Source organism: Acanthochromis polyacanthus, chromosome 9, assembly GCF_021347895.1.
Source record: "Acanthochromis polyacanthus isolate Apoly-LR-REF ecotype Palm Island chromosome 9, KAUST_Apoly_ChrSc, whole genome shotgun sequence".
NCBI classification, from domain to species: domain Eukaryota; kingdom Metazoa; phylum Chordata; class Actinopteri; family Pomacentridae; genus Acanthochromis; species Acanthochromis polyacanthus.
The window spans coordinates 24686394-24711763 of NC_067121.1; the positions used below are offsets into that span (position 1 = coordinate 24686394).

Here is a 25370-nt window from a genome sequence, read left to right on the forward strand (position 1 = left end):
GGGAACCATACCATAAGAAAAATGTTAGAAGTGATTGATAGTGTGTTTCTTTTTAAACGATAAATGAATAGGATTGTAGATTTTGTAATCTCTTTCAGATCAGTTTATAGTTGTGAATACTTTGTTGTCACCTGGTTTTGGTGATGTCAAAGTGGGTCACTGAAGATGCTGCTCAAGTTAAATTCACTTTTCAAAATGTCAATGAGCTTGACATGACTAGAGAATATCTGTTATACAGACATTGATCATGTACTTCGCAATGTTTACATCGAAAATTAAAGAAGAAATTTCCAAAAAGGTGATGCTTCCTAAAAGGGAAAGCTGTAGCACTGTGTGCACACTCAAAGCGGGAACATAATGTTTTCAGGAGGAGCAAACTCAGGTAATTAAATATCAAAAAAGCAAAGTCCTTGATCTGTGAGTTTTTGATGTGGAAGGACAGACAACACAACATTTTTTGCTGACCATGCTGACCTCCCTTCACCCTGCAACTCGCTGTTGATTTTTTTTTTTTGTACCAGAGTAGCAATTTAATTGACACAAACTGAAACCACATAGCATACAGAAACATTTACACACCATTTACAGACAGTAATAATCTATAATATGCAGAGATTGAATGGTTTGCAGTTGCCATTTTTATTTTTTAATACAGTTTATCCAGACCCTGTTGTTCTTTGACTTGTCCTCAGTTTTCCTCCACATGCCCCTTGTTTACAATTACAGTCATCAGATTCAGGATATGTACTCCTTGGCCCTAATTCACCTCTTCATTGCCTTCATTTTTGCAGCTCAGTTCTGTGTGTGACCTCTTGTCTTTTTTTTTTCTTTTATATCTGTCTGCTTGTTTCAGCTGATGGTTTGCCTCCACAGTAACAGCAGTATCATTGATCTTAGTCCACATAAAGAATGCCTTTGCCCCCTTATCTGTCTTGTGAGTAGACATTTGCTCAAATGTTGATGGGTGCTGACACTTTGCTCAGCAGCATCAGCCTGACGACACATCTGCACCGACTGACATTTGCTGCATGTACAGTGGGTACGGAAAGTATTCAGACCCTTTGAAATGTTTCACTCTCTGTGTCATTGCAGCCATTTGCCAAAATCAAAAAAGTTCATTTTATTTCTCATTAATGTACACTCAGCACCCCATCTTGACTGAAAAAAACAGAAATATAGAAATTTTTGCAAATTTATTATAAAAGAAAAACTGAAATATCACATGGTCATAAGTATTCAGACCCTTTGCAGCGACATTCATATTTAACTCACATGCTGTCCATTTCTTCTGATCCTCCTCGAGATGGTTCTGCTTCTTTATTGGAGTCCAGCTGTGTTTAATTAAACTGACTGGACTTGATTAGGAAAGGCACACACCTGTCTATATAAGACCTTACAGCTCACAGTGCATGTCAGAGCAAATGAGAATCATGAGGTCGAAGGAACTGCCCAAGGAGCTCAGAGACAGAATTGTAGCAAGGCACAGATCTGGCCAAGGTTACAAAAGAATTTCAGCAGCACTCAAGGTTCCTAAGAGCGCAGTGGCCTCCATAATCCTCAAATGGAAGAAGTTTGGGACGACCACAACTCTTCCTAGACCTGGCCGTCCAGCCAAACTGAGCAATGGTGGGAGAAGAGCCTTGGTGAGAGAGGTAAAGAAGAACCCAAAGATCACTGTGGCTGAGCTCCAGAGATGCAGTCGGGAGATAGGAGAAAGTTCCACAAAGTCAACTATCACTGCAGCCCTCCACCAGTCGGGGCTTTATGGCAGAGTGGTCCGACGGAAGCCTCTCCTCAGTGCAAGACACATGAAAGCCTGCATAGAGTTTGCCAAAAAACACATGAAGGACTCCCAGACTATGAGAAATAAGATTCTCTGGTCTGATGAGACCAAGATTGAACTTTTTGGTGTTAATTCTAAGCGGTATGTGTGGAGAAAACCAGGCACTGCTCATCACCTGCCCAATACAATCCCTACAGTGAAACATGGTGGTGGGAGCATCATGTTGTGGGGGTGTTTTTCAGCTGCAGGGACAGGACGACTGGTTGAAACTGAATGAAGGATGAATGCGGCCAAGTACAGAGATAACCTGGAGGAAACTCTCTTCCAGAGTGCTCAGGACCTCAGACTGGGCCGAAGGTTCACCTTTCAACATGACAATGACCCTAAGCACACAGCTAAAATAACAAAGGAGTGGCTTCAGAACAACTCTGTGACCGTTCTTGACTGGCCCAGCCAGAGCCCTGACCTAAACCCAATTGAGCATCTCTGGAGAGACCTCAAAATGGCTGTCCACCAACGTTCACCATCCAACCTGACAGAACTGGAGAGGATCTGCAAGGAAGAATGGCAGAGGATCCCCAAATCCAGGTGTGAAAAACTTGTTGCGTCATTCCCAAGAAGACTCATGGCTGTACTAGCTGAAAAGGGTGCTTCTACTCAATACTGAGCACAGGGTCTGAATACTCATGACCATGTGATATTTCAGTTTTTCTTTTTTTTAATAAATTTGCAAAAATTTCTACACTTCCGTTTTTTTTCTGTCAAGATAGGGTGCTGAGTGTACATTAATGAGAAATAAAATGAACTTTTTTGATTTTTGGAAAATGGCTGCAATGACACAGAGAGTGAAACATTTCAAGGGGTCTGAATACTTTCCGTACCCACTGTAGTATTTATACAAAAGCAACCCAAATACATTCAGGTTCTGTATTATATTTGTGGCAGTAAACGTAAATAATAGTAATAATAGTGCCATTAATTTATAATGGTCAGCATTTTATTTATTCTGTCACTATGCAGTCTTTATAGTCCTGAACTGTGGGATTCCTGTGACTGGCACATGTCTCACTCAGATTAAATTCCACTTACTCCTGACAGCGTGAAATCACAGCAGAAAAGTTTAGCACTCGTGATTGACCTCCTGAAACATGCAGAGAAGAAGCTTCGCAAGGCACTGCAGGTCACGAATACACACAAACATTTCTTCTTTGTCTGCGCAGAAGCTGTAGTGTCAAGCTTTATATAATGTTAGGCTTTGCTTTTAAGTCTGTTACATCATATACACAGCTACACTTCAGATGTGCAGTATCTATAAAAAGTTCTCACAACCCTTGGAAGTTTTCCCCTTTCGTTGCTTTTTCAACACTGAATCATGATCAAATTAATTTGACTTTTTAAACAAAAAGTTATAGAAAAAGAAGAAACTGATTTCTACAAAGGAATGTCACTTAATTAAACATAAAATGTAAAAAAGGGGTTGCATATGCATTTAGCCCCTTTAAATGACTTGTCAAATTAAGGTGCAGCCAACTGGTGCAAGGAGTCACATAATTAGTAGAATGGAGATCATCTGAGTGAATGTGTCTCAAGTGACTCTAGTATAAATACACTTGTATGTGGAAGGTCCAGTTACTGGTACATCAGTACTTGTGGCCATAATTACACCAAAAAACAAAAGGTTATTAAAAAGCATAGGCCATGTAATGAAGAAAAAAACCCTTTTCAAGCCACTGCATATCCCCTGAAATACAGTTAAATTCATCATTAAGAAAGGGAAGGAATATGACACGTGTAAATCTTCCCAGAGCAGACCATCCTCAAAAACTGAGTGATTGGTGAGTGAGGCCACCAAGACACCTATGACTTCCCTGAAGGAGTTACAAGCTATAGTGCCTAAGATGGGAGATATTTTTCAAACAGCAACTGCAGCCTGTTCTTCCCCAGTCAAGGCTTTATGGGAGATTGACAAAGTGAAAGACACTATTAATAAAAGCTCATTTTACATCTTGACTAGAGTTCACCAGAGGGCACGCGAGAGACTGAAGTCAACTGAAAGGTTTTTTTTTTCTCCAATGAGACCAAAACTGAGCTTTTTACCGGACGCCAAACACTACCCATTGCCACTAACGCACCATCCCCACTGCTGAAGCACGGTAGTGGCGGCATCATGATGTGGGTGTGCTTCTCAGTCCTGGAAGGCTTGTAAAAGTAAATCCTGGAGGACAACCCTATTGCAGTCTGCAAGAATGTGACTTGGGTGAATATTTTGTTTTTCAACAAGACAGTGACCCACAGCATACAGCCAGCGCTGCACAGAAATGCTAAAGTCAACAACATGAATGCTCTGAAGTAGAAGATTCAGAGCCCAAACCTAAATCCAACTGAGAATTTGTGGCTGGACTTGAAAAGGGCTGTTCATGAAGTCCATGATCTGATAGAGCTTGAGCAGTTTAGCAAAGAAAAATGGAGTAAAGTGGCACTGTCCACATGTGCAAAGCTGAACAAAATCCGGCCACACAGACTCAGTGCTGTAACTGTGGCCAAAGGTGCATCGACTCAAAACTTGCTTAAATGGGGGTGATTGCTTATGCAACCGGTTATTTTATGGTTTACATTTTTAATTAATAAACGTTACTTGGTATAAATGTTTTCACTTTGACATTAAAGAGTCTTTCTTGGAAGTTCTTCTCAAAAGGGAGGACTTCCAAGGGAGGTGAATACTTTGCATATGAATTCTTCAAGGTAATGAAGTTTATGTCACCTTATCTTACTTCTAGCTGTTCTTGTTGTAGTTTAGTCATTTTATCTTAAAGCTTAATAGCTCTGTTTACTTTAAATGACATTTCCTATTTGTATGCCTATGTCTTGTTTATTTGCATTTATGCTTGATTATAATATAAATGACGCCTTAACATCAATGCAGCTCCAAGTTTAAAGAAAAATCAACTAAAATGTGCAACTGTCAGACAGAAAAATGCGGTCAATGTAAACCGTCGACTGAGAGGTAAAGGTGGAGTTAACTGTGACATAACAGTTAGCTGGTGATCTTTCGCATTGATTCCCATGCATGATGTTAAAACTTTTCATAACACTGAAAAGAGACACTTTCCATTAAAATACATACAATAAAGACACTGCTGGCCTAAGTTGTTCATAATGTTAAATTATGTACGGTGAGCTTTTACCACCTTTGGTAAAAGTTTAAATGCATTTCTGTTAAACACTACTGACTTTGTTTGTAGTTAGAATGTATTTAAATGTCCTCTGCATGAAGCTCAAGACACGGTGACAAGGTGGTAATTTAAATCTTTGAAAAAATAAGGGGTTCCCTGGCAATTTAATGGTCATCAAATGGTGGGACTGGGGAGAATCTCATGAGGCAAATGAAAGGTTAAAATTGATGCTGCAGAGGCTGGAATATGTAGAATTCAGTCTGTAGCATGGGTCAAGCTGCACAATCTTTAATTAGAGCTTCCATTCAAATGTCCACTTCTGTTTTTATACATCAGCCCAAAATAAATCACTAAAACAACCCTAGTGACATCATCAGGGCTATTCATTTTTCTGGACAGCTCCCTCAGACTCACAGAAACTCTATGCTGTTTATGCAGGCTGAGAAGTGCTTCTCATTATGAATAAGCTAAACTTCATGCGTGGAATCTGAGAAGTGCTCATTTAAACTCAGCCCTACGATAGCTTACTGACCACACATTAACTTTTATTGATTCATTCTTAGAACTAGCTGAAAGGTCCTCAGGTGATACGGGGGCGACAGCCTTTTATGCAACAGATAAACGCCTAAAACAAACCAGGTCTGAGGGTTGCTGTCCTGGATACCTCATTAAAATTGCAGCACTGCTTCGACCTTCTTAATCTTTTTTCTTATCTATTGGAGGCACCAGAAATCCTGATTCAGCACGATTAACAAAAAAAACAAACAAAACCACATTTCATCCCCTCATATCACCTCTAAAATCAACCAAACGGTAACATTTCCATATCAATTTGATGGAGTTAAAGAGCTATTTAAAAGATGACGTTTTGAGCACACGACATTTCATTTCACATGTGGAGCACCCAATCAGGAAATGGCATTGTTTATGGGAAAATGGCTTTAGTTGTTCAGCTTCATTCTTCCAACCACAAAAAGCAGATGGCGAAGGAATGAACGCCAAGTACTGTAATATCCAAACAAGTGGGGGGAGTGAAACAGAGTCAGTGTCTTCATCTGTTTGTACAGCTGCAAGTCCTTCTTTTTCAACTCTGACCGTTGCCCAGACAGACACCATTCTGATTATCGATCAGGACCATTATTTAACAGGAAGTACTAAAAAGTAAATGACAAATTTAAAGTGCAGCCCAGTGATCGTTCTGTTTTTACAACAGTACTGGTCACACCCCTCAATTTTTTATTAAAACTGACCATCTTTCTCTAAGTAGAGTATGTGAACCTATTTTTACCATCAAAGTGAGAACAATTTGTTCAAAACTGCAAATGGGGAATGGTCACGGTTAGTTCAAATATTTCCCTACAAAAAAGGGATTATTTCAGTAATTTCGGCAAATTTTCGCATCAACTGCCCTCTGCCACGGTGATTTTATTATTCACAATCAAAATGGCTGGATTTTAAAATCATCCATGTTGCAAAATAGGAGCAAATGCCTTAAAAGGCCTTTTAGCTTTAGCAATCAAATGTGAAGTAACATGACAGTGCACATCACCCCCATTCTCCCAGGCACTTTTGAATACAGAAAATCTCTTACAAATGAAAAAGCAACTACACGTGAATCTATAGCCGACTAATGTTTTACCTCATGAAACGCTTGCAAAACCTATTTAAATGTTTTTTAAACCTGCACATTGGTTAACGGTCTTCTTCCTCACATTTAACTGTGACTTGTTGTCATTTAAGGCACGTTGCCACCACCATCTGTCTCCATGAAGAACTGTACACATAGCTGCAGAGATGTTCAACAGCCGAACACGATCAAAGAGCGTCCAAAAGCATGTAATGTCGGAGCTAAATCACACTTACTGAGGCATAACCGACACATATTTCAGTTCCAAAATGTGTCAAATATAAACTTGTTACAAGCTGGATCTGCTAACACAGCCTGTTCATTCTGTTGTGATCTATGCATGTGGATACATTTGAATCTGGGAGTTTGTGAGGTTTTTCTCTATTTGCTCTACACATGTTGGGATTTTTATACTTTCATTCAAAAAACAGAAACCACTTCACAAAAAAAAACATTTTTTTTTTTTAAATCGACAAAAGACCAAGCAGAATCTCCCTTTGTTTTTGGTGGTTATATTTCAACATCAGCATATTTTCTTGGCAGCATATAAAAAAAGAAATGAAACAATGACTACAGCTAAATATCAGTCTCTCTAAGCCATCTCTGTACAGTGTAGGTCCGACTGATGAGATGTACCACCCTTCATTCATTCCCTTCTGTAATAAAAGACACATTTTTTTGACTTGTAACATTTGGACCTTTTCTCTTAGTGCCCCTTAATCCAAATAATTACAACTGTTTGAACGATGACCGAGTGAGAGACCAAATTCGTGTCAAAGGAAACAAGAATGAGCCTCCCTTTACCTGTCCCAGGTACAGAAAATAACAAGAAGAGCTAGAAAATAAACTCTGACATTTAACGTCCTTTCTGGGAGGTAAAAGTCTTTTTGTACAAGTCCCTGGTGGCCCATCATCAATTAGTGATCCATTGTCTGAGGTTTCTTATTTGAGCTTTTGTGGTAAATATATTCTGTCCTGATGTGCCTCAGAGTTTCAGAACCAAACGAGACCTGCATCAGGACGGAATATAAGAAATTCTAAAAATGAAAGAATGCTGGCATCCACAACACCTTACTGACCAATTGTAGAGCAGTACGAAGGGATTAGGCTGTCAGTTGAGACGTCAGTATTCAGACTAGTGGAGTGGCGGTGAAAGTAGTCCATCCACTTACAGCTGTCTCGGCATAAAACGTGGGCCTACTTCCAGAACAGAAGGTTATGGGGTCGACAATGATCGTCCCAGATCATTGTGAAAGAGTGATGTCTACCAGAGATATAGACGAGCAAAAAGTGAACGTGTCTGGGAAGACTAGTTCCTCTCCTGCACAAATACAGTCTCCTGCGGACAAAGTCCTGCCTCCTGCAGTGTGATGTCATAGTCCAAGTGGGCTAGCTTCCTTCTGGGAAAGTTGGTGACAAGTTCGAAGCGTTCATTAGGGTAACCCTTGGACTGGACGTGTCTTACCAGGGCCTTTAAGGGAGACAGTAACATACAGCAGGTGAGACATTAAAAAACAAACAATATTCATGTATTACCTCCAAGACCTGCACAAAATGACACAGTTTATCAGAGTCAGAAACAGCAAAAAAATGAAAAAAATGGCTGGATTTTCAACTGTCCAACATTCCTTGAGCCAAATATGTGACTTTTGTTGTATTTCATCAAAATCACTTTATTATAAAGATGCCATCACAGAATAAAATGTGCCAGACTTTGAAAAAAAATTGCAGATTGTGTTTACACAGAACAGATAGAAAACGAGCATGAAAAGTAATCAAAAATTGAAGTCGTAAATTATCTATAGCATGTCGATTACTTTTTCCTCCCAGTGTTCTTAAAAAATGTACATGTTGATTCTAGGATTAAAATTTTTCGTAAACTCAATAATTAACTAATTTTAAGTTCTCTATACTTCTAGCCAGGTTTGTGCTGTCTCCATAGAGGGGCAGCACTGTATAATTTGCAGTGAAAAATTAGCCCAAAGTGTGTAAAAATGTGAGAAAAATATTCCCAGAAACTGCTTAGGACACGGAGGGTTAAAATTCACAACTGATCATGCATTATATATATATATATATATTAAAAAAAAAAGCTGTGTCCTTATTTTACTTGCAGAAAAAAAAAGTAAATACGGTTTTTACTCACCAAAAGTTTTGCTTTAGAAGACAATGAAATTTGCTCTCTCTGTCCATCTGGGTAGCGAAGCATCAACCTGGCTTTGGGACCTAGTAGAAAACAAGCAAAAACACATGAAATATGTTTCTGAGATTATGCAGTTGTTGAATAAACCAACAAGTTTACCAGAGTCAAAGGCCCATTCTGAGCCAGGAAAAACTATGGTATGGTAAACAGTAATGCTCAAAATGAGATCCCAATTTAATTCTGAGTTTAGCATCACAACAGTGTCTGAGCGTCTCCAGCAATAACCAAGTAGTGTCTAAAAACAGCATGACTCAGGTTTACAGTCTGTCGTACCATTGTCGTCAGGACAGTCCACATCACAGGTTGTGGTGGTAGTGATCTTGGAAGTTCCAGCACTTTCAGTTACTGGGGCGCAGTGGTTTCCCCCAGAGTCTGCATCAAGCGGAGGATGGCGAGGACCAGCAGCCGAGGGCTCCAGGTGGTTCTTTTTACTCTCCTCTTTCTTGTGACTGTGGTTGTTCTCTTTGTACGGAGACTTTCTGTGGGAAGAAGTGGAACTATCAGGATGTAGACGCTGCTGGGCTGCAGCAGCCAAAGGCGCCGGGGCGTGTTTGCTGGTAGAACTTTTCTCTTCGTGGGGTGCCGGCGTTTCACTGTCTGACCCATCAACCGAGATGGGCCCCTCGCTGTCGGAGAAAGGCTCTGCATCTGATTCGTCGTCTGATCGGGGGGAATCCGGGGGTTCAGGGACATTTGAGGACTCATAGTGGGTCTCCTGTAGGGAGGCTCGGATTGCTGCCTCCAGCTGACTGTCTTCGCTGGCGTCAATCAGACTCTCCTAGAACAAAAAACAGAGTGTGCAGCTGTAGAAAACATCACAAAGAACCCAATACTCATGGCTGTGTGGCACTTGAAATAAGTTAATATTGATAAAAGTGATCACTTCTGGAGAGGACTGCTGGTACTTGAAGCTGAAGACATCTGGCAAAGCTGAATTGCTAAATTTTGGTAGCCAAAGTCCCAAATGACGCCTCTAAAACCGATCTGAGCTGTGACAGAGGAAATTCCAGCGGAGTCATAGAAAGAGAGGGGAGCTAAGAATGAAAACAGAATGAGAATTAGAGGTGACACATGAGATGAGAAACCTACAGAGCGAGCTCGTTTGGCAGGGGGTGCGTGACAGGATGGTCCATCGAGCTGCCCATGCTCTGCCAGGAAGCCAGTTGCCTGCTCCAGGAACGACGCCACATCCAACTGGTTCCACTCCACCATTTTTTGACCTAAATTGAACACAGTTAGAACAATACAGATCAATAATACACCTCATTGAAAAAGTCAGCAAAAGTAGAAAATTACGAGTACAAAAAGAGACATCAATTTGGATGTTTTAGGCTGAGACATCCACTAATTGACATGACTTTTGCATAGTTTGTATAGTGAGTCAGGTATCAGTAAAGTACACATTTATCCATACAACTTTTTGTTAAAATCTATTGCTGGCTAGTATTGAGTAATTTCTTAATAACAGAAGGATCTCTTCAATATTATTTAAAACTTTGTTCTTGATTACTTTTAAAAAACGTTTTATAATGTTATTCGTCTTATAAAAGTCACACACACAGGCATTTTATTCTGTCCTCCTTCAAAAATATCTTAAGCAAACCGCCTAAATTCAGATATACTAACTGGTAGTATTGAAGATCAAGCATTTGAATTATGTATAATATGTTTTTAATAGATTCCAGCAATCTAGAAATTAGAGTTTGAGGGTTGTTTATATCTTTCAGGTAAGTCATCTTTTTTTTATTACAACTTGATTGTGTTTGTTCAAGGTACCAGTGAATACAATCATCATCAACAATCAACACATAAACACTATTACATCATAATTCACACAAAAAACTGAGAATTACATCAAATTGTTCAAAATTTACTGTAAACTCTCACCTGTCCGGGGATCAAGGATGGAAATGTAGGGAAACTTGTTCAGCTTATAAAACTGGATGTATCTTTGTCCCTCTTCACTATCATGATATACCTGTTAAGACAGAAAATGAAGAATACAATGAAGGCACTTGAAGGCAGGAAAACTTGAGTTAAGTGACATATGCAACTATTAGAGCCTGGACTTTGGTTTCCGCACAAAGAGAGACCTAATGTGATGATTACAGGCTCTTTCTAGAGTAGAAAAAGATGTGGGTACAGCAACATTATTAGTTCCTTTCTGAATGAGCACCCTGGTAATTGTCCCGTAGATGGGCATGTTAAACGTATTTCCAGTTGTATGCCAGGGTCTTTCCTCTGATTTTACCTGCAGCATCCTAAAGCAGCTGAATTCATATGAACAAGAGGTGGAACAAAAGAATTAGTATTCTTACATAGAATGATCAATTATCCCCAATCAGATAGTGTATTTTCCTTCATGTCAGACAGGTGAGCTGTCATACACAGAACCACAGTTTATGAACAACAGCTAAATCCTTTGTTACAGAGCGGATTTACATTTCGTCTTTTGAATATCAAGCACAACTATGCATTATGTCATTAAGTGTACTGTTCAGTCTAACACGTATGACAAATATTGTGCAGATTCTGTGGCGCTCTCATTCCCTGTCGAGGGTATGTCTGAATTAAGTCATGAGGACCCCTGATGTAAAACAACCTACACCTGAATAACAAAATGGCATCATTTTAACAAAATGATGAAACCACTGATTTTACATTTCCTATGTAAGGAAAGGGCTATATTTAAGTTAAAAAAAACAAAACATAAATGCATCTTGTTGTTGTTGGTATGCTGATTTTTCTTCTTCAACCAGTGGAGGACTTCAGCTGGATTTACGGCTTGTCCAAACTGCATGTTGCATGCAGTCATTGTTGAATAGCTTCAGAAACATTCCTTACTTCATAGCTTTCTGATGCTGCATGGCAAGTCGGCCATTTTCAACAACTGTCTGAGATGATCCAATATTCACAGACACTCTGCAGTGTGACTGGTCAGCTGTTTGGAGTAGGTAGGCACTGGATATCCAGCTCTTTATTCTAGCTCTCTTTCATTCAATCATTATTGATCTATGTATAGCACTTATATCATGTACAACTCAGTGCAACTAAATGTCTCCCTGGAGAGATAGTCTGAAAATATGCACCATCTAAAACAAGTTTTAAATGAAATCCTGTCGCCCTCCCGACTCAATGATGGCTAGCTAATTTCAGCCTACCTTCCAGTGTGGCTGTTCGGATCAACTACAAACCCGTGCTTTCCAGTGTGGCTGGACAGCACATCTTATGAGATCATAACCTGGCCTTTACAATATGATACACTGTGGCTGGGGCCACAGTACTGTTGTGTACCATCTTAAAAAAAATGTTTCTGTTGCTGTGCCATCTACGCATTTCTAATTTTGCACTTCTAAGTAAATACATTTCCCATAAGAAGCTTAAAGCTTCCCCATGAAATCAGTATTATCCTAGATTGTCTGAAGGATTGGATGCTTTAGATGACACCAACACAAAGTTTGCAGGTGTGAGGAAGCATCACATGCCACATATGACACTAGGTTCTGAATGCTGCATACCTGCCAGAAAATGAAATGTTCTCTGATGATAGTCTTTACTGCATCGTTACTCCATACATCCCTGTTCAGGCACTGACAGGCAAAGTCCTGAACATTTTGAATGTTGATCATGAGCCACTTGTTCTCCAGCTGCCCACAGTCTTTAGCCTGCAAGCACAAAAAAGAAATTGAGAAGCAGTGTAAACTCAGGATACTAAGTTGGATTGAGTCCTTTACTGTAGGATGAAAATATTAAGCTGGTAAATCTGGATTTAATGAACATGTACAGCTTCAATGTTGACACATAAAAAATGGAACAGTCACAACTAACTATATCAGTGGTATGTGATCACATGTGATGGCTGTCGGCAGGTTTTCATCTGGTTTCCTACCCATTATCTAAACAGTCATCATTCTAAAATTTCCCTGAAAGTTCACACAAACTGAATGAAGGTGTTTTGTAAAGTGTCCGGTGAGTGACTCCTCACCGTCTCAAAGCTGCCTTTGTGCATGAGCTCAATGGGAGGACGGAAAAGGTCTGCCAGGGTGCTCAGTTTCTTATCCACTGTTCCACCATTACGCAGCTCCTGTTCCTGGCGGACTAAAAAGAACAAAACATTCGCGGTCATTATAAGACAGATTGTCCTCTCAGCTGTTCGCTCACTGATGCACACTTGTACATACTCACTTGTTTCTGTTTGGAAGTCTCGGAAACCATCAAATATCGATCGAGCGGGCCTTCTTCGCTTTGGCACTGAATAGGTAACAGACACATAACAAGCCATTTTTATCAGATGATTTAAACACAAGCCAGCAAAAAGTATTTAGTTTATTTTACATGAAACAGAATAAGAGAAGAAAGAGCATGATACCTCCAAAAAGTGGTTCTGGTTCCACTAATATGTCCTGCTTCTGCGGAATTGGTGCTCGTACTTCACTGAAACATCAGGGAACAAAAACTTATTATAAGAGGAAAACAATCTAGTGCAAGACAACTAGTATTGATTAAGTGTTAAATATACATCTCTGATTTTCTTACATCACCCAACAGGCAAACCACAGCAATGAAATTAATACAAAATATTCGACCTTGCTCCCAGTTAACCCAAACTAGGAAAAAAAATTATATTCACTTAAAAAAAAGCAAAACTAGAAGTGTCTTTATGATCCTAAAGCATGGCAACAAAAAGGTCTAACGAGTTGGTTTTACTTTTGTCTGACAAGTTTGTGGAGATAAATATGAGCTTACTCTGTAGGGGGAGCTCTGCTGCTTGATGCTGCTGAACTGGAGCTGGTGCTGGGCTCCTCTGCTATCCCGCCTCCATCCAGAAACATAGTGACTGCCATTTCCAGGTTATTGTTGCATGCTTCCAGCATATGTTTTCCTACACTCTCTGTGGCCCCTAAAAGATTTGCATACACAAATGTACTGATGTTGACAATTGTTTACAGATGAAACTGTGATACCAACACATGCTGGCATGCAAGAACATTTCTGGAAAAAAATTAAGAAACATTTAATGGAGAAAGTAGCGTGAAAACTCCACTGAAATTAACAGCTGACAAGCAAGGATCTAAAATATATTGACATGAAATTTTGTATTGGTGTCAAAAATAGTCATGAAGCCAACCTGTACATATTTTTGCAGCACTGCTGAACATGATCTAACACACCGAGATATGAAAAGAATATGACTTGGAGTTGAATGTAAAAATTATACTATATTATATTTTCCATTCCTTTTTTTGTATTTGCTTTGAATATAAACAAAAACATTTGATACAGATTTTGTCATTCAGTTACTGAAGAATCATGACCACAATACACACCAGCCTGAAAAATCTGTCAGTGAAAAATGATATTTTAGGCTTCTCTGGCGTACAAACTGTGTAGAATGATCAGATACACTTTGTCGAAATTACTGAAATATATCTTTTGCAACCCTATTATTGGCACCGATGTGTCCGAATTTTTTTTTTAAAACAATCTGATGGCATCTGTGGCAATACCAAATAAAATTTGACCTAGCCTGTTTATTGGTTAAGATCGTGTGGAAATGTATGTAACCTTATGAAGATGATAAAACACATTGTAATTGTGCCAAAAATATATTTTTGATGAATGTGATGTTTGCATCTTCTCAGTGGTATATTGAACGCTAACATTTAAAATCCCACACTAATGTCTGCGTGTTGTAACCAGTTTACTACATACTAGGGTTGCACAATAAATTGTTTCAGCACCAACATTGAGAAGTTTGATGTGATGTAAGGCACATTAACGATTAATCAAAGGCTACAACGTTTTTGCGGCTTGATACACAAAAAAAAACCCTGATCTCACTGATTAATCTACAAGAGAAGTCTAACAAAACACAGTTGAATCTGGATTAAGGATTCTTGGATACATGTATTTTTGATTTACAAGATCAAAAATAAATATAACACCAGTTGTTTGCCATTTAAATCAACACCATAAAGCTCTATGTGGTGAGTGCAAAGCCAAATCTGAATGCTATTAAAAGCAAAAACAACTATTCTGGATGTCTTTGCTAATTTTTAAACATGTGAGAAAAGTTCCAAATGACTTTTAAAACAGTTAAAAACTAAAAAATCAAATAAAATCTCAATCATTCTGGAACGATGTTTCTATTTGATCGTTTGCATATTTTAAAGGAAGGTTTACATTCATTTTACTACTTTATACCGGCTATAAAACTATAAAAGGTGTAGATGGTGTTCACTGTGGATGGATTATGAGATTTCCGACAAGTCTTTGCAAGGTGACTGCAACACTGAAATCAGTTCATGCATAACAACTGGCTAACAGTTAGTAAAAATGCATCCAGTTTACAAGAGTTCTAGTTTAGTCGGCGGTAATGCACTGTATATTTAACGTGATCAGTAGTACATTAGCTAAACTAAGCAAAAACACTAGAACAGCCGAAAATACATTCAGATCATAAATTCATAAATGTATGAAAACCTTGTGCATGTGAGAAAACACAGCACGAGGATGAAATTGTAGATTTTTAAGGTGATTAGACCCGCGTTGCTACAATGAGATTTCCGTCTGTACTGCGCATGTCCGTTTCACTTTCCAAGTCTGGCAGCCCCTGAACTGAGTCTCCTCTCCTTTCCGTTAAATAACTTCAAACTTGAACACTGTCCATCGTGTCGAAGCCCCTATAAACTATCCAGAACCTCATTGGTAACAGTTAGAAACAGAAAGTGTGTTCATTTACGCGTGGTTAACACGGCATCGTCACAGCGGAGATGACAGGAACACAACATGAAGTCAGGCTGATGATGAAGAAGGGAAATGTTGAACAGCCGACGTCCATTCCACATTATCAAACAACAAGCCGTGCAAAAAGAGCTGAAAACCCACTCTACGCTAGCGAGTTAGTGTCTGTAATGAGCACCACAGAGAAAATAAGATGTTTTTAAGTGATTGTGGAAGATAATATTCAAAGCGGGTGCCTCAGCGGTCCCTTTTCGGAGTCTTTCACTTGAGTTTAGCTGATAACTGGCTGTGCTTTTCCCCTCTGCAAAGCATTGACAGCGCAGGGGCAAGAGCAAGACTTATCGGCCGTTTTCTTATCTGCGCACTGATTTCATGTTTTTTCGGTCAAGGGAGCTGTTCCTGGGTGAGAAAACAAATCGACCCGATAGACCAAACACTAAATAAAATGTTATTTTTACCTGTTATTGCTGTGAATTGTTGTATTAACCCATTCACCCCCGGAGCTGAGGTGTCTCCGAGCGCCGCCATCTTACCGCCACAAACAACAACATAGATGTGGCGCATGCGCTACGCCGTCCTTTTCCTCTGCCTGGCGCGGCGCGAGCCCCATGCGTTACCATAGGCTTGCGCTGCATTGTGGGTAATGTAGTTAAGAAGAATAAACTAGCGTTTTGGTGACATGTCCATAATGCACTCAAAAATGCGTGCATTTAATCGGCCTTTCCAGACAGTTTCTTTTTTTTTTTTAAACTTTATGTTTATTCAAATTTTTCAGTTAAAGAACAGACAACAAAAGGAAAAAAACAGCAGACAATACAAGAACAACATAAACAGGTGGGGTCTACAAGATATATCACAAAATATATAAAGAAATAAAAGAAAAAAAAAGCAATACAATTCTAGGTATATAGAACTTGTCCATGTTGACAAGTTCAAAAATTGCCCCTATCCCTTAGGTATGTCTCCCATTTTTCCCACAAGGCATCACCCTTTTCTTTTTGAAGTCTTATGTTAAAAGTCAAGCGTTCCATGCAATAGATATTATTAACGATGGCCATCCATTGATTAATATTTGGTGGGGGCTTAGTTAGCCATCGCTTGGTTATAGCTTTTTTGCTTGCTGTCATAAAAATTTTTAGCAAATACCTATCTGATTTGGGCAATCTTTTATCTATATTTCCTAAGTAGAAAGATGTACAGGTAAATAAAACATTGAAACCAAGAACATCAGTGATCACCCTTTGAACCTCTTTCCAAAAAGAGTCAAGGACAGTGCATTGCCAGAAGACATGTGTGTGGTCTGCGGGGCAGTGTCCACATTCTCGCCAACATTCGGCCGGTTGACCTGTCTGTCTCGATTTTTGTTTTGGTGTTATAAAGTATCTAATTATTGTTTTCCAGGAGAAATCTCTCCATATTTGGGAATTAGTTGTGGTAATTTGAGTGTCAATAATGTTTTCCCAATCATCCGGTACTATTTCAACTCCCAGTTCTCGTTCCCATTTCTCCTTGATATAAAATGTTGAATGACCTCTTAATTCTATAATATTCAGATATAGATCACCAATTATCTTCTTGAAAGGTTTTGATTTATAGGCTTTTACAAACATTTGTAATATCCCAGATAGGGTAACCAGGTGCATACTTTTAACATTTTTATCGAAGTAATGTCGAAGCTGTAGATATTTGTAAAAGTCCCGCCGTTCAAGGCCATACCTTTCAGGCCTTTCCAGACAGTTTCTGTGGGTTCTCATCAGTTTTACAAATTTCTAATCTTATAGTGACTAACACTGTCTTGGATATACTGATATTCACAGTAAATCATGCAGTAAACACTTGTATTTTTGTTCCTTTGGCAATCTGTGCTTGCTTAACAGTATTCCTTCACATTTTACCTTAGAGTTTACCTGGTAAAATTTTATGGACTAGTGATTACACTTGCACACTCACATTAGTGGAGTTCTACATCACTTGGTTGCTCATCATTCCAGGATAATTTAATGTTCACACATCTGCATGGACTTAAAGACAAACAAAATGACTAACAAGACATTGAACAATTTAAATAAATCTGATTTAATTTGAACTTAAATGACCATCACTTTGAAAATAAATCAAAATATATTACCTTGTTGTCTCTGAGGACATATTATTTGAGACCCAGCTACATAATTATTTGATGCTAAATCACATTTCATCATAACTGTATCTTACAAATTTAAAACTACAAAGACTTGCTTCTTTATGTAGTGTCATTTTATTGTTATTTGCATAATACATTCAGTTCGAAAACGGCGTCAACCAAGTCCCAAACCTGAAGACTTAGCTCTAACAACAAGGAGTTAATTTTAGTAATTGCTCCTTCAGTGACCAATCAAGGCCATTTTATTTCAGTTACGATATCTCACACAAATCTGTTTTGCTGCCTGGCATAAACAAAACAAGAGAGAAAAGAAGATCACTTTACAAAGGGAAGATGAAGATGGCACTGCATTTCTACATCATGAGATGTCTAAAACTATATCTACAAATACACAAAGTGACGTTTTCAATCTCACTAGCCAATTATACAGTCATTTTAGTTAAACTGAATCTAAAATAACATTACATTCATATCAGTAATGCCAAATGTCCTTGCTGATAGTCTGCTATGGATTCATAAATGTCCTACATTTGATTTCTGGTCACGATCACTAACCGTGAACACATGGGTTTAAAAGATGTGTAATCATAATTTACATTTCACTGAAAAACAGCAAATTATCAGCTAAAGGCATCTATGCTATAATACTTAACATTTTTTCCTCTTATTTTCTTGCCTGCAAAGGAATATTCAATATTAACACAGGGCACTTTGACCATTTAAAATGCTGTGCTAACTACAAATTAAAAGAATTAGATGATAATGATCAGCATCTTATGTTGCACAGAGAACACTAATTTTAGCAGTTTTCTTCTTAATTCACTAACACATTGAAATCTGATGACTCTGTATTGAATTAACACGTGACCTTTCAACCCTGAGGTGGGAAATGATATTATTTTTTTTAAAAATGCATCACTTTTTAATTGTAATGGAGAGTAAATTCACTCCAGCGTTATATACATAAGACCACAAGGATAATTCATTTACTTTTGGTTCTGGGTGGTCATTTCATTGTTTGTAAGAAATCCTATGGCAAATATGGTCAATAAATATACATGAATTCCTATTTCTAAGCAATCCTGAGGGCCTAATGTATCATCGTGGTGTCTTTATACATTTGAAATTTGAGTTCCAAAACATGATTAAAAAAAATTGTCTGTGCATTAAGTAGCTTATCTTAAATTAGTTAACACTTATGTGAGATCAGTCCAGCCATTATAACGTAAATTCAATTAAAAAAACAATCCATATTTAACGGCTATCTATTCAAATCAAGTACACAAACGATTTTTTCCAAGTCAAAAGAGAGCCAAGGCTGTAATCAGTGGCATATTCACGCTTTTTAAAAAAAACTATGAGGTGATAGTGACACTGATTACAATAACCATCTTTATGGACACATTTTACATTCTCATGAGTTTTATTTTACTGCAGAGGTCACTCTTGTTAATCAGCAAATGGATCTACGAGCTGTAAAATATTTGGACAAGGAGTAGACAAGGCTTCTGGACATCAAAACTTGCCCTTCATTAGTAATAACAGTTTATTAAAAGGATACATCAGTTTAATCTGTAAGGATATGTTTTCCTTCAAAAGACTGATGTACACAACTGCCACTATCTTGTTTTAAAACGGCATGGTGTCAAGATGGCATTTTAGGCTTCACTTTAAATCTTTGTCTAACAGTCGAGTTTGGTACCTCGGTCTGGACATATATTGAAGCCAAATGAGGAAACAGGTAGTATTCTGAAGGATAAACTATGTAAAATTCTATTTTATCATGAACTTTCCCTTTTAAGTTGAAGCGGTATTTTGCACATTGTGTAGCTTCAGAAACCAGTACCATTCTGTCCAACCAAAATCAACAAATTGACCAAAATCCCTCGTATATTAAGAATGCCAACTTTTTTTTTGCAATATAACAGTGTAACTTCCTTAATGTGATAAATAAGACAGATTTTGTGAGGAGTAATGCATGGTAGAAGACAGATGTCTCCATTCTGTATCCCACATGCAAAACAACAAAAGAAAGAAGGTGCAGAGGAAAAAATGAGGAAATGAGTTTTGGGTATTTTTTTTTCCATTTTCACAGTTCCACCTTAATAAATAAAAGCTTCCACACAATAGCATAGATCAGGGATTGAGTGAGTGCATACATGCATACATGTATGTTGAGTGAGCCGTGGGTGACTTTTGACGTTGGAATGTATAGTGTGTATGATTATTCAGTGAGGCCGATGTGTTTCAAAACGTTTTGTTTGTGTAGGCAGGGCAGGCAGGGAGGTGAGGGAGAACACTAAAGTCGGCAGGTGAATCGTACGCTGCGGTTTAGAAGCGGATAAAGGTGGCGTCGATCTGACGTACACTGGGCAATGCTAGCATGATCTTTCGCCGGTACTGTGGATCCTTCTGTAGTGGGTTTCTTTCAAGGTAGACCGTCTCCAATGACTTGGCATTCTTCAGCTCATCAAGATCCGACCAGTTATCGATCTGATTATCGTTCATCTGAGGAGACATTGAAAGACAATGAACACTATTAGTCTCGTCTATTGTGAGGATGTAAAGCACACTGAAATGCTTGATTGATCATCAACTGGTAACTAACAACAATAATTGATAAGAATTTGTAAATAAATGATGCCGCTATTTAACTGATCAAATAAAAAATGACTGTATAAAGTATATAAGTTGGTCAGCATCACAAAGAAAATGATTCTTGAAATGAAAATAACTAAGTAAAGCATCTGCAGCAGACAGACATTGAAACAGGGCCGTTCTTTAAATGTTGGAGCACTGATGCTTTTTACTTGATGAACTTACAAATAACTGCAAAAAATAAAGATATTGAGAGTAGAAGCTTGAGTACAGAGTCTGAGGTTTGCAACCACCTTTGGCAAATACTACATCTTGCAGCAATCTGTGGTAACAGTATTCCTATCCTAAGGCACACCTGTGCACTAATCGTGGTGTCTAATCAGCATCTTGATATGGCACACCTGTGAGGTGGGATGGATTATCTCAGCAAAGGAGAAGTGCTCACTATCACAGATTTAGACAGATTTGTGAACAATATTTGAGAGAAATGGTGATATTGTGTATGTGGAAAAAGTTTTAGATCTTTGAGCTCATCTCATAAAAAATGGGAGCAAAAACAAAAGTGTTGCGTTTATATTTTTGTTGAGTGTATTTAAAGCAGGACATCTACCTACAGATTTTCAGGAATGTTGACGTCAGATGACTAAAGCCAATACAGACGTGTTTCTTTAGGTGAATTCTGAGGTCGAGTTGGAATCACTGTCCTGTTGTGAAGGCCACCCTCTCTTCAACTTTTGAATCAGAATATGTCGATATCTATTTCAGTCCATTATTGTCTATGCAATGTTTAACTGACATTTATCCAGCTTAAGCACTTAGCGTAACGTGCAGTATGGTGCGCTTTTCTTCAAATTAAACTTTTTCTTCTTTCTCCAAAAATTAATCAGTGATCACGGCCAAGAAGCTTAATTTGGTAAATGTTGCTTTGCCGACTTCAGATGCTGACGTTTTTCTCTGAGGTTGCAGGTAAAGTTTATTCTCAGGACTCTTCCATGCACAGCCTTTTTGCTGCACATCACAATGGTGCAACACACTCCTGTGTCAGCTAAACCGTTTTTGCAGCTTTCTGCAGTCGTATGGGAGCGCTTTTCTTTGGGCCCAGCAGACATGCAGCTTCATCTGGAAGTTTTCTATCGATCCTTTCATCTCGAAATCTATAATTCCGCATAAATGCCATGTGAAGTTTGAAGAATCGCAGAATTTATCAGCACGATCAGTGAACAGTTTCTAATATATGTGTATACATGCTCCAAGTATTTTGTAGGGTCATGAAATAGATTTACCTGTATAAAACTTCATCACATAACACTGTCCATCCACTTTTACTGTTATATCTAATATACTAGTTCAACTAATCATCTATTACTTTGAATTAAATTTCAATCAATTCGTGTTTCAGCTATCGATCAATTTTTAATTAGTTTTATCTGTTGATCTATTATAAATTATTTCAATCATTACGTTTAATTAACCTTCCTAATATCAATTACTTGGCTGCATATTATAAGTCATGTAAGGAACTGCACTAGTGTAGTTAATAATTCAATAATGGCTGCATTCGCTTTCATTGAGTCAGTTCCAGGATCAGTTAAGTATATCAGTTATATACTTAAATGGAGCAGAGATACGATCAATACTATGAGTACTACCAAGCTTTTCTTTGCTATGTCAGGTCCAAAGGTCTGCTGGGAAAAGCCGCTATTTGCATGCTCAGCTATCATGAAGCTGCACATGAAACGAGACAAAAAGCATCAAATGAACTCCATAAATAATCTGTACCCAGAACTCCTGCAGCTCTGTCAGATGGCTGATGTTCTCAATTTTCTTTACTCGATTAGCTGCAATGTCCAGTGTGGTAAGTTTTTTCTGCGAACGAAAACAAAAGTTTAAGTGTCAAGAATTAAGCACGCAAGTAAGTCGGGCACCAGTCCTTTCAGAAATGAATTTCAACAACTCACGTTGTTTTCCAAGCCTTCAATAACCTCAATGCCGTTGTGGCTCAGGTAGAGCTCTCTCAGGTTGACAAGGTTCTGCAGGCCCTCGATTTTAGTAATCCGGTTACTCTGCAGAAAAAGCACAAATTACAAACCACTGTCTCAACATGTGAACACTCAATTTGATTCTTGTGAAAACTTCCACTAAAGATGAAGAGATTTCATGTGAGGATACCTGAATGCTTAAAACAGTCAGGTTGTGTAAACCCTCCAGATTCTGAAGCTTTGTTATTTTGTTAGTACCAAGAAACAAACTTTGCAAAGTTGAGAGTGAATCCAGGTTCTCGATAACCTGTGAACACAACAGATTAAAAAAAACAACATGTTATATTGTATTAATGGCGATTTCACAAATGTTCTATACAGATTTTATGTACCAAGCACATTTCCAATATAAGTCATATTGACAGAACAGCTTAACCAAACTTGTCACTGCAGCAGAGGCCATTTGGATCTCACCCTGATGCGATTGGAGCCCAGCTCCAGCATCTCCAGACCTGAGATGTGATCCACGTTCGAAATGCTACTGATTTTGTTGTGAAGCAAAAAAAGTTTCTTCAGCTGAGTCAACTGCTCCAAACCCTCCACCTTCCTCAAAATGTTGAAGGACACGTCGAGCTGCCTGTGGGGGGGAAGTATTCTAATAACTTATACATGCTGTGAGGGTTTTCTGTTACTGTTGTCACATCAACCACATACAAATCAAGGAAATTTATTACCAACAAATCTAAAGTTATTTCAGACTTACTCCAACTCTGTGAGGCTGTGCAGGTTCTCTAGTTTGCGGATCTGATTGTCATAGAGATCTAGTTCCCGCAGTAAGCTCAAACTTTCAAGGTTTTCTATCTTTTTGATGAGGTTCTGTCGTAAGGAGAGAGTCTGTACAAACAGAGACATGAAAAGCAATTAAAAGATATAAAATGAACAGTTCTATTTTAGTATTATAGCATAGGCTGTGGGCCTTTATTCTTTGAGACACGATTAACAATAAAGAAAGCACAGGAGAAATCAAAATGCTTCCAATTTATTCAAATACAAACAAATGAAGCATAAACCTCAGATATGCTCTCCACGCTGCTACCACTACTTTATCACTTACTGACAGTGGCAAATATATAATGAGGATCCTTACTTTAGCCTTCTGTAGCACCTCCAGTCCTTCAATTTTTCCAATACGGCAATGAACAAGGTCGACATCCTAGAAAGAACACAGAAAACTAAGGTTGACTTTTTTTTTTGTCATGTGCAGTCCAGCACCTTACATGAAGCTTTAGATGTGAAACAATGCTTTTACCACATAATAGTGCAAACAAAAGAATATGTATTCACTCCTAAATATATATATAATCTTCAATAGTAAAAATGTCATTCTTGAAACTCAACAGAAGTCTTTTAGCCCAAAGTGAGTCAGTAGATATAAAGGACATTTTACATAAAATCTCTTCTAACCTCTTCTTCTGGGTCCAAAGTTATGGTGTCCATGTCAACAGGAGACTCTTCTTTACCTTTAATGAAAGCAAGAATAGATGGGATAAAAGTAAAATGACCATTCTTAAAGGTATAGTATTTATAAACATAATAATGACACAAAAGGCTTCATGAAAGCTGTGGATAAAGTGATAGTTATGTAATACTGTCATGTAGATAGACCTATTACTGTGTGGCTCACTTTTGAATATTCATGTTAAAATTACATAACAGCTGAAAGTCTGATGGGCAAATTGTATCTCTTTCTTTGCGCCTGTTGGAGATGGTAATGATTTACTTGTGGTAGAGGGCTGATTGGGGTCCACGTCGCCATTGATGCTCTTCCTCCTGGTCTCATCGTCTCCAGACTCCTCTGACTCACCCCTTCGGTCCACTGCAATCAGCAGACACAAAAAAGCTTAATTTGACTACAAAGATGCACAGCTTCTGTATGGTTATGTATCAGTGACACATTTTTGATGATCACATGTAATACGATGCAAAGACCAGGCCCAGCTCCATCTCATCTGCTGAGGAGGCAGGAAATGTCATGAGGAGCATCTAGCCTCATGTCTAAGGCTTATCCTGGCCGTTAACTACATCGTGATGATGCATATTTCTGCACTCTGCAATATGCACAAATACCAGGGGAAAACCCAAATTGACGCATGCCATGGATTTAAACATGTTAGTATTACTTGCTGATAATGGGATCCCAAGAGTATTTTCAGTGTGGAGACAGCTATGGTTCACATACTTATATTAACACACTAGCTACACACTGCTAACCATGTTAGCTAGCTAGTTAGCTGACTGGACCAAAGTTAACAGGTTTACGAGGCAAATTTTCCAACATGCCAAGCGGGCGGAGAAGCGGCGATACACAGAAAATCCACTTTCAGACCAACAAACTACACAACACACCTAGAAAACCTGAGATACACATCGCTTATCAGGACTGTATGAGTTGACGATAAATGAATAACGCCAGCTAACGTCTTGTTGTTAGCTTGTGAGCTAGCAGAGAAGGATGAAGGTCTGGTTAGTCACCGCAAGAAACGGTCGTCGAGGGTGCTCAGATAAAAACAGACAACTTTGTCAACATGGTTATCACTTCACCAGGCTTATACAATGGTTTCACGGCTGCATCGCTTGATATTTTGCTACTCACCTTCCATTTCTTGAAGCTCTCCAACAGACAAGGAAGCCATGTTTCTTGTAAACACTCCTGACAACCGCTCAGCCAATCAGATGGAGGCGCGTCCTCCTATCGGACACCAGGGGGCGCTGCTGCCACATGAATGACAAACTGCAGGAAAGAAGCTGGTACACAGTGTACAATGCGTTCTGCGTTAACGCTCCTGTTGGGTTAGAAAAAATAGTTTCCTTGTCTGAAAAAAATCTAAAAATTCAGCAAAAAAAAAAAACTTCGGGAAGAAAATTCCAAAACTTCCTTAAAAGTGTCCCTTTAAAGTTTTATTTAAAAAATCTTCCAAATTTGACAAGAAAATTCTTGTAAATATTTAAAAGAAAAAGAGTAAAGATCTTCCAAAAATCATAAAAATATCGAAAATGATTACATATATATCAGTAAAACTTCTCATATTTTCTTTAAGAACATTCACAAATTTTTTTTGT

At 38.4% G+C, this 25370-nt stretch overlaps 2 protein-coding genes across 2 annotated transcripts; both read right to left on the reverse strand.

The window, feature by feature from the left end:
- Positions 1-7079: 7079 nt before the first annotated feature.
- On the reverse strand, positions 7080-16109 carry ubxn7 (UBX domain protein 7). Its single transcript, XM_022203361.2, has 11 exons — positions 15989-16109; positions 13533-13686; positions 13156-13220; positions 12972-13037; positions 12772-12884; positions 12305-12451; positions 10674-10764; positions 9876-10006; positions 9060-9564; positions 8730-8809; positions 7080-8054 (listed from the first exon to the last, which is right to left on the reverse strand). Exons 1-11 carry the CDS (start codon positions 16092-16094, stop codon positions 7893-7895), a joined length of 1620 nt encoding a protein of 539 aa, XP_022059053.1. The 5' UTR covers positions 16095-16109; the 3' UTR covers positions 7080-7892.
- Positions 16110-17768: 1659 nt separating this feature from the next.
- Positions 17769-25045, reverse strand: ppp1r7 (protein phosphatase 1, regulatory (inhibitor) subunit 7). Its single transcript, XM_022203374.2, has 10 exons — positions 24904-25045; positions 24031-24126; positions 23715-23770; positions 23398-23463; positions 23014-23144; positions 22725-22887; positions 22441-22557; positions 22230-22334; positions 22051-22137; positions 17769-20181 (listed from the first exon to the last, which is right to left on the reverse strand). Exons 1-10 carry the CDS (start codon positions 24941-24943, stop codon positions 20005-20007), a joined length of 1038 nt encoding a protein of 345 aa, XP_022059066.1. The 5' UTR covers positions 24944-25045; the 3' UTR covers positions 17769-20004.
- Between the last annotated feature and the right edge of the window lie 325 nt (positions 25046-25370).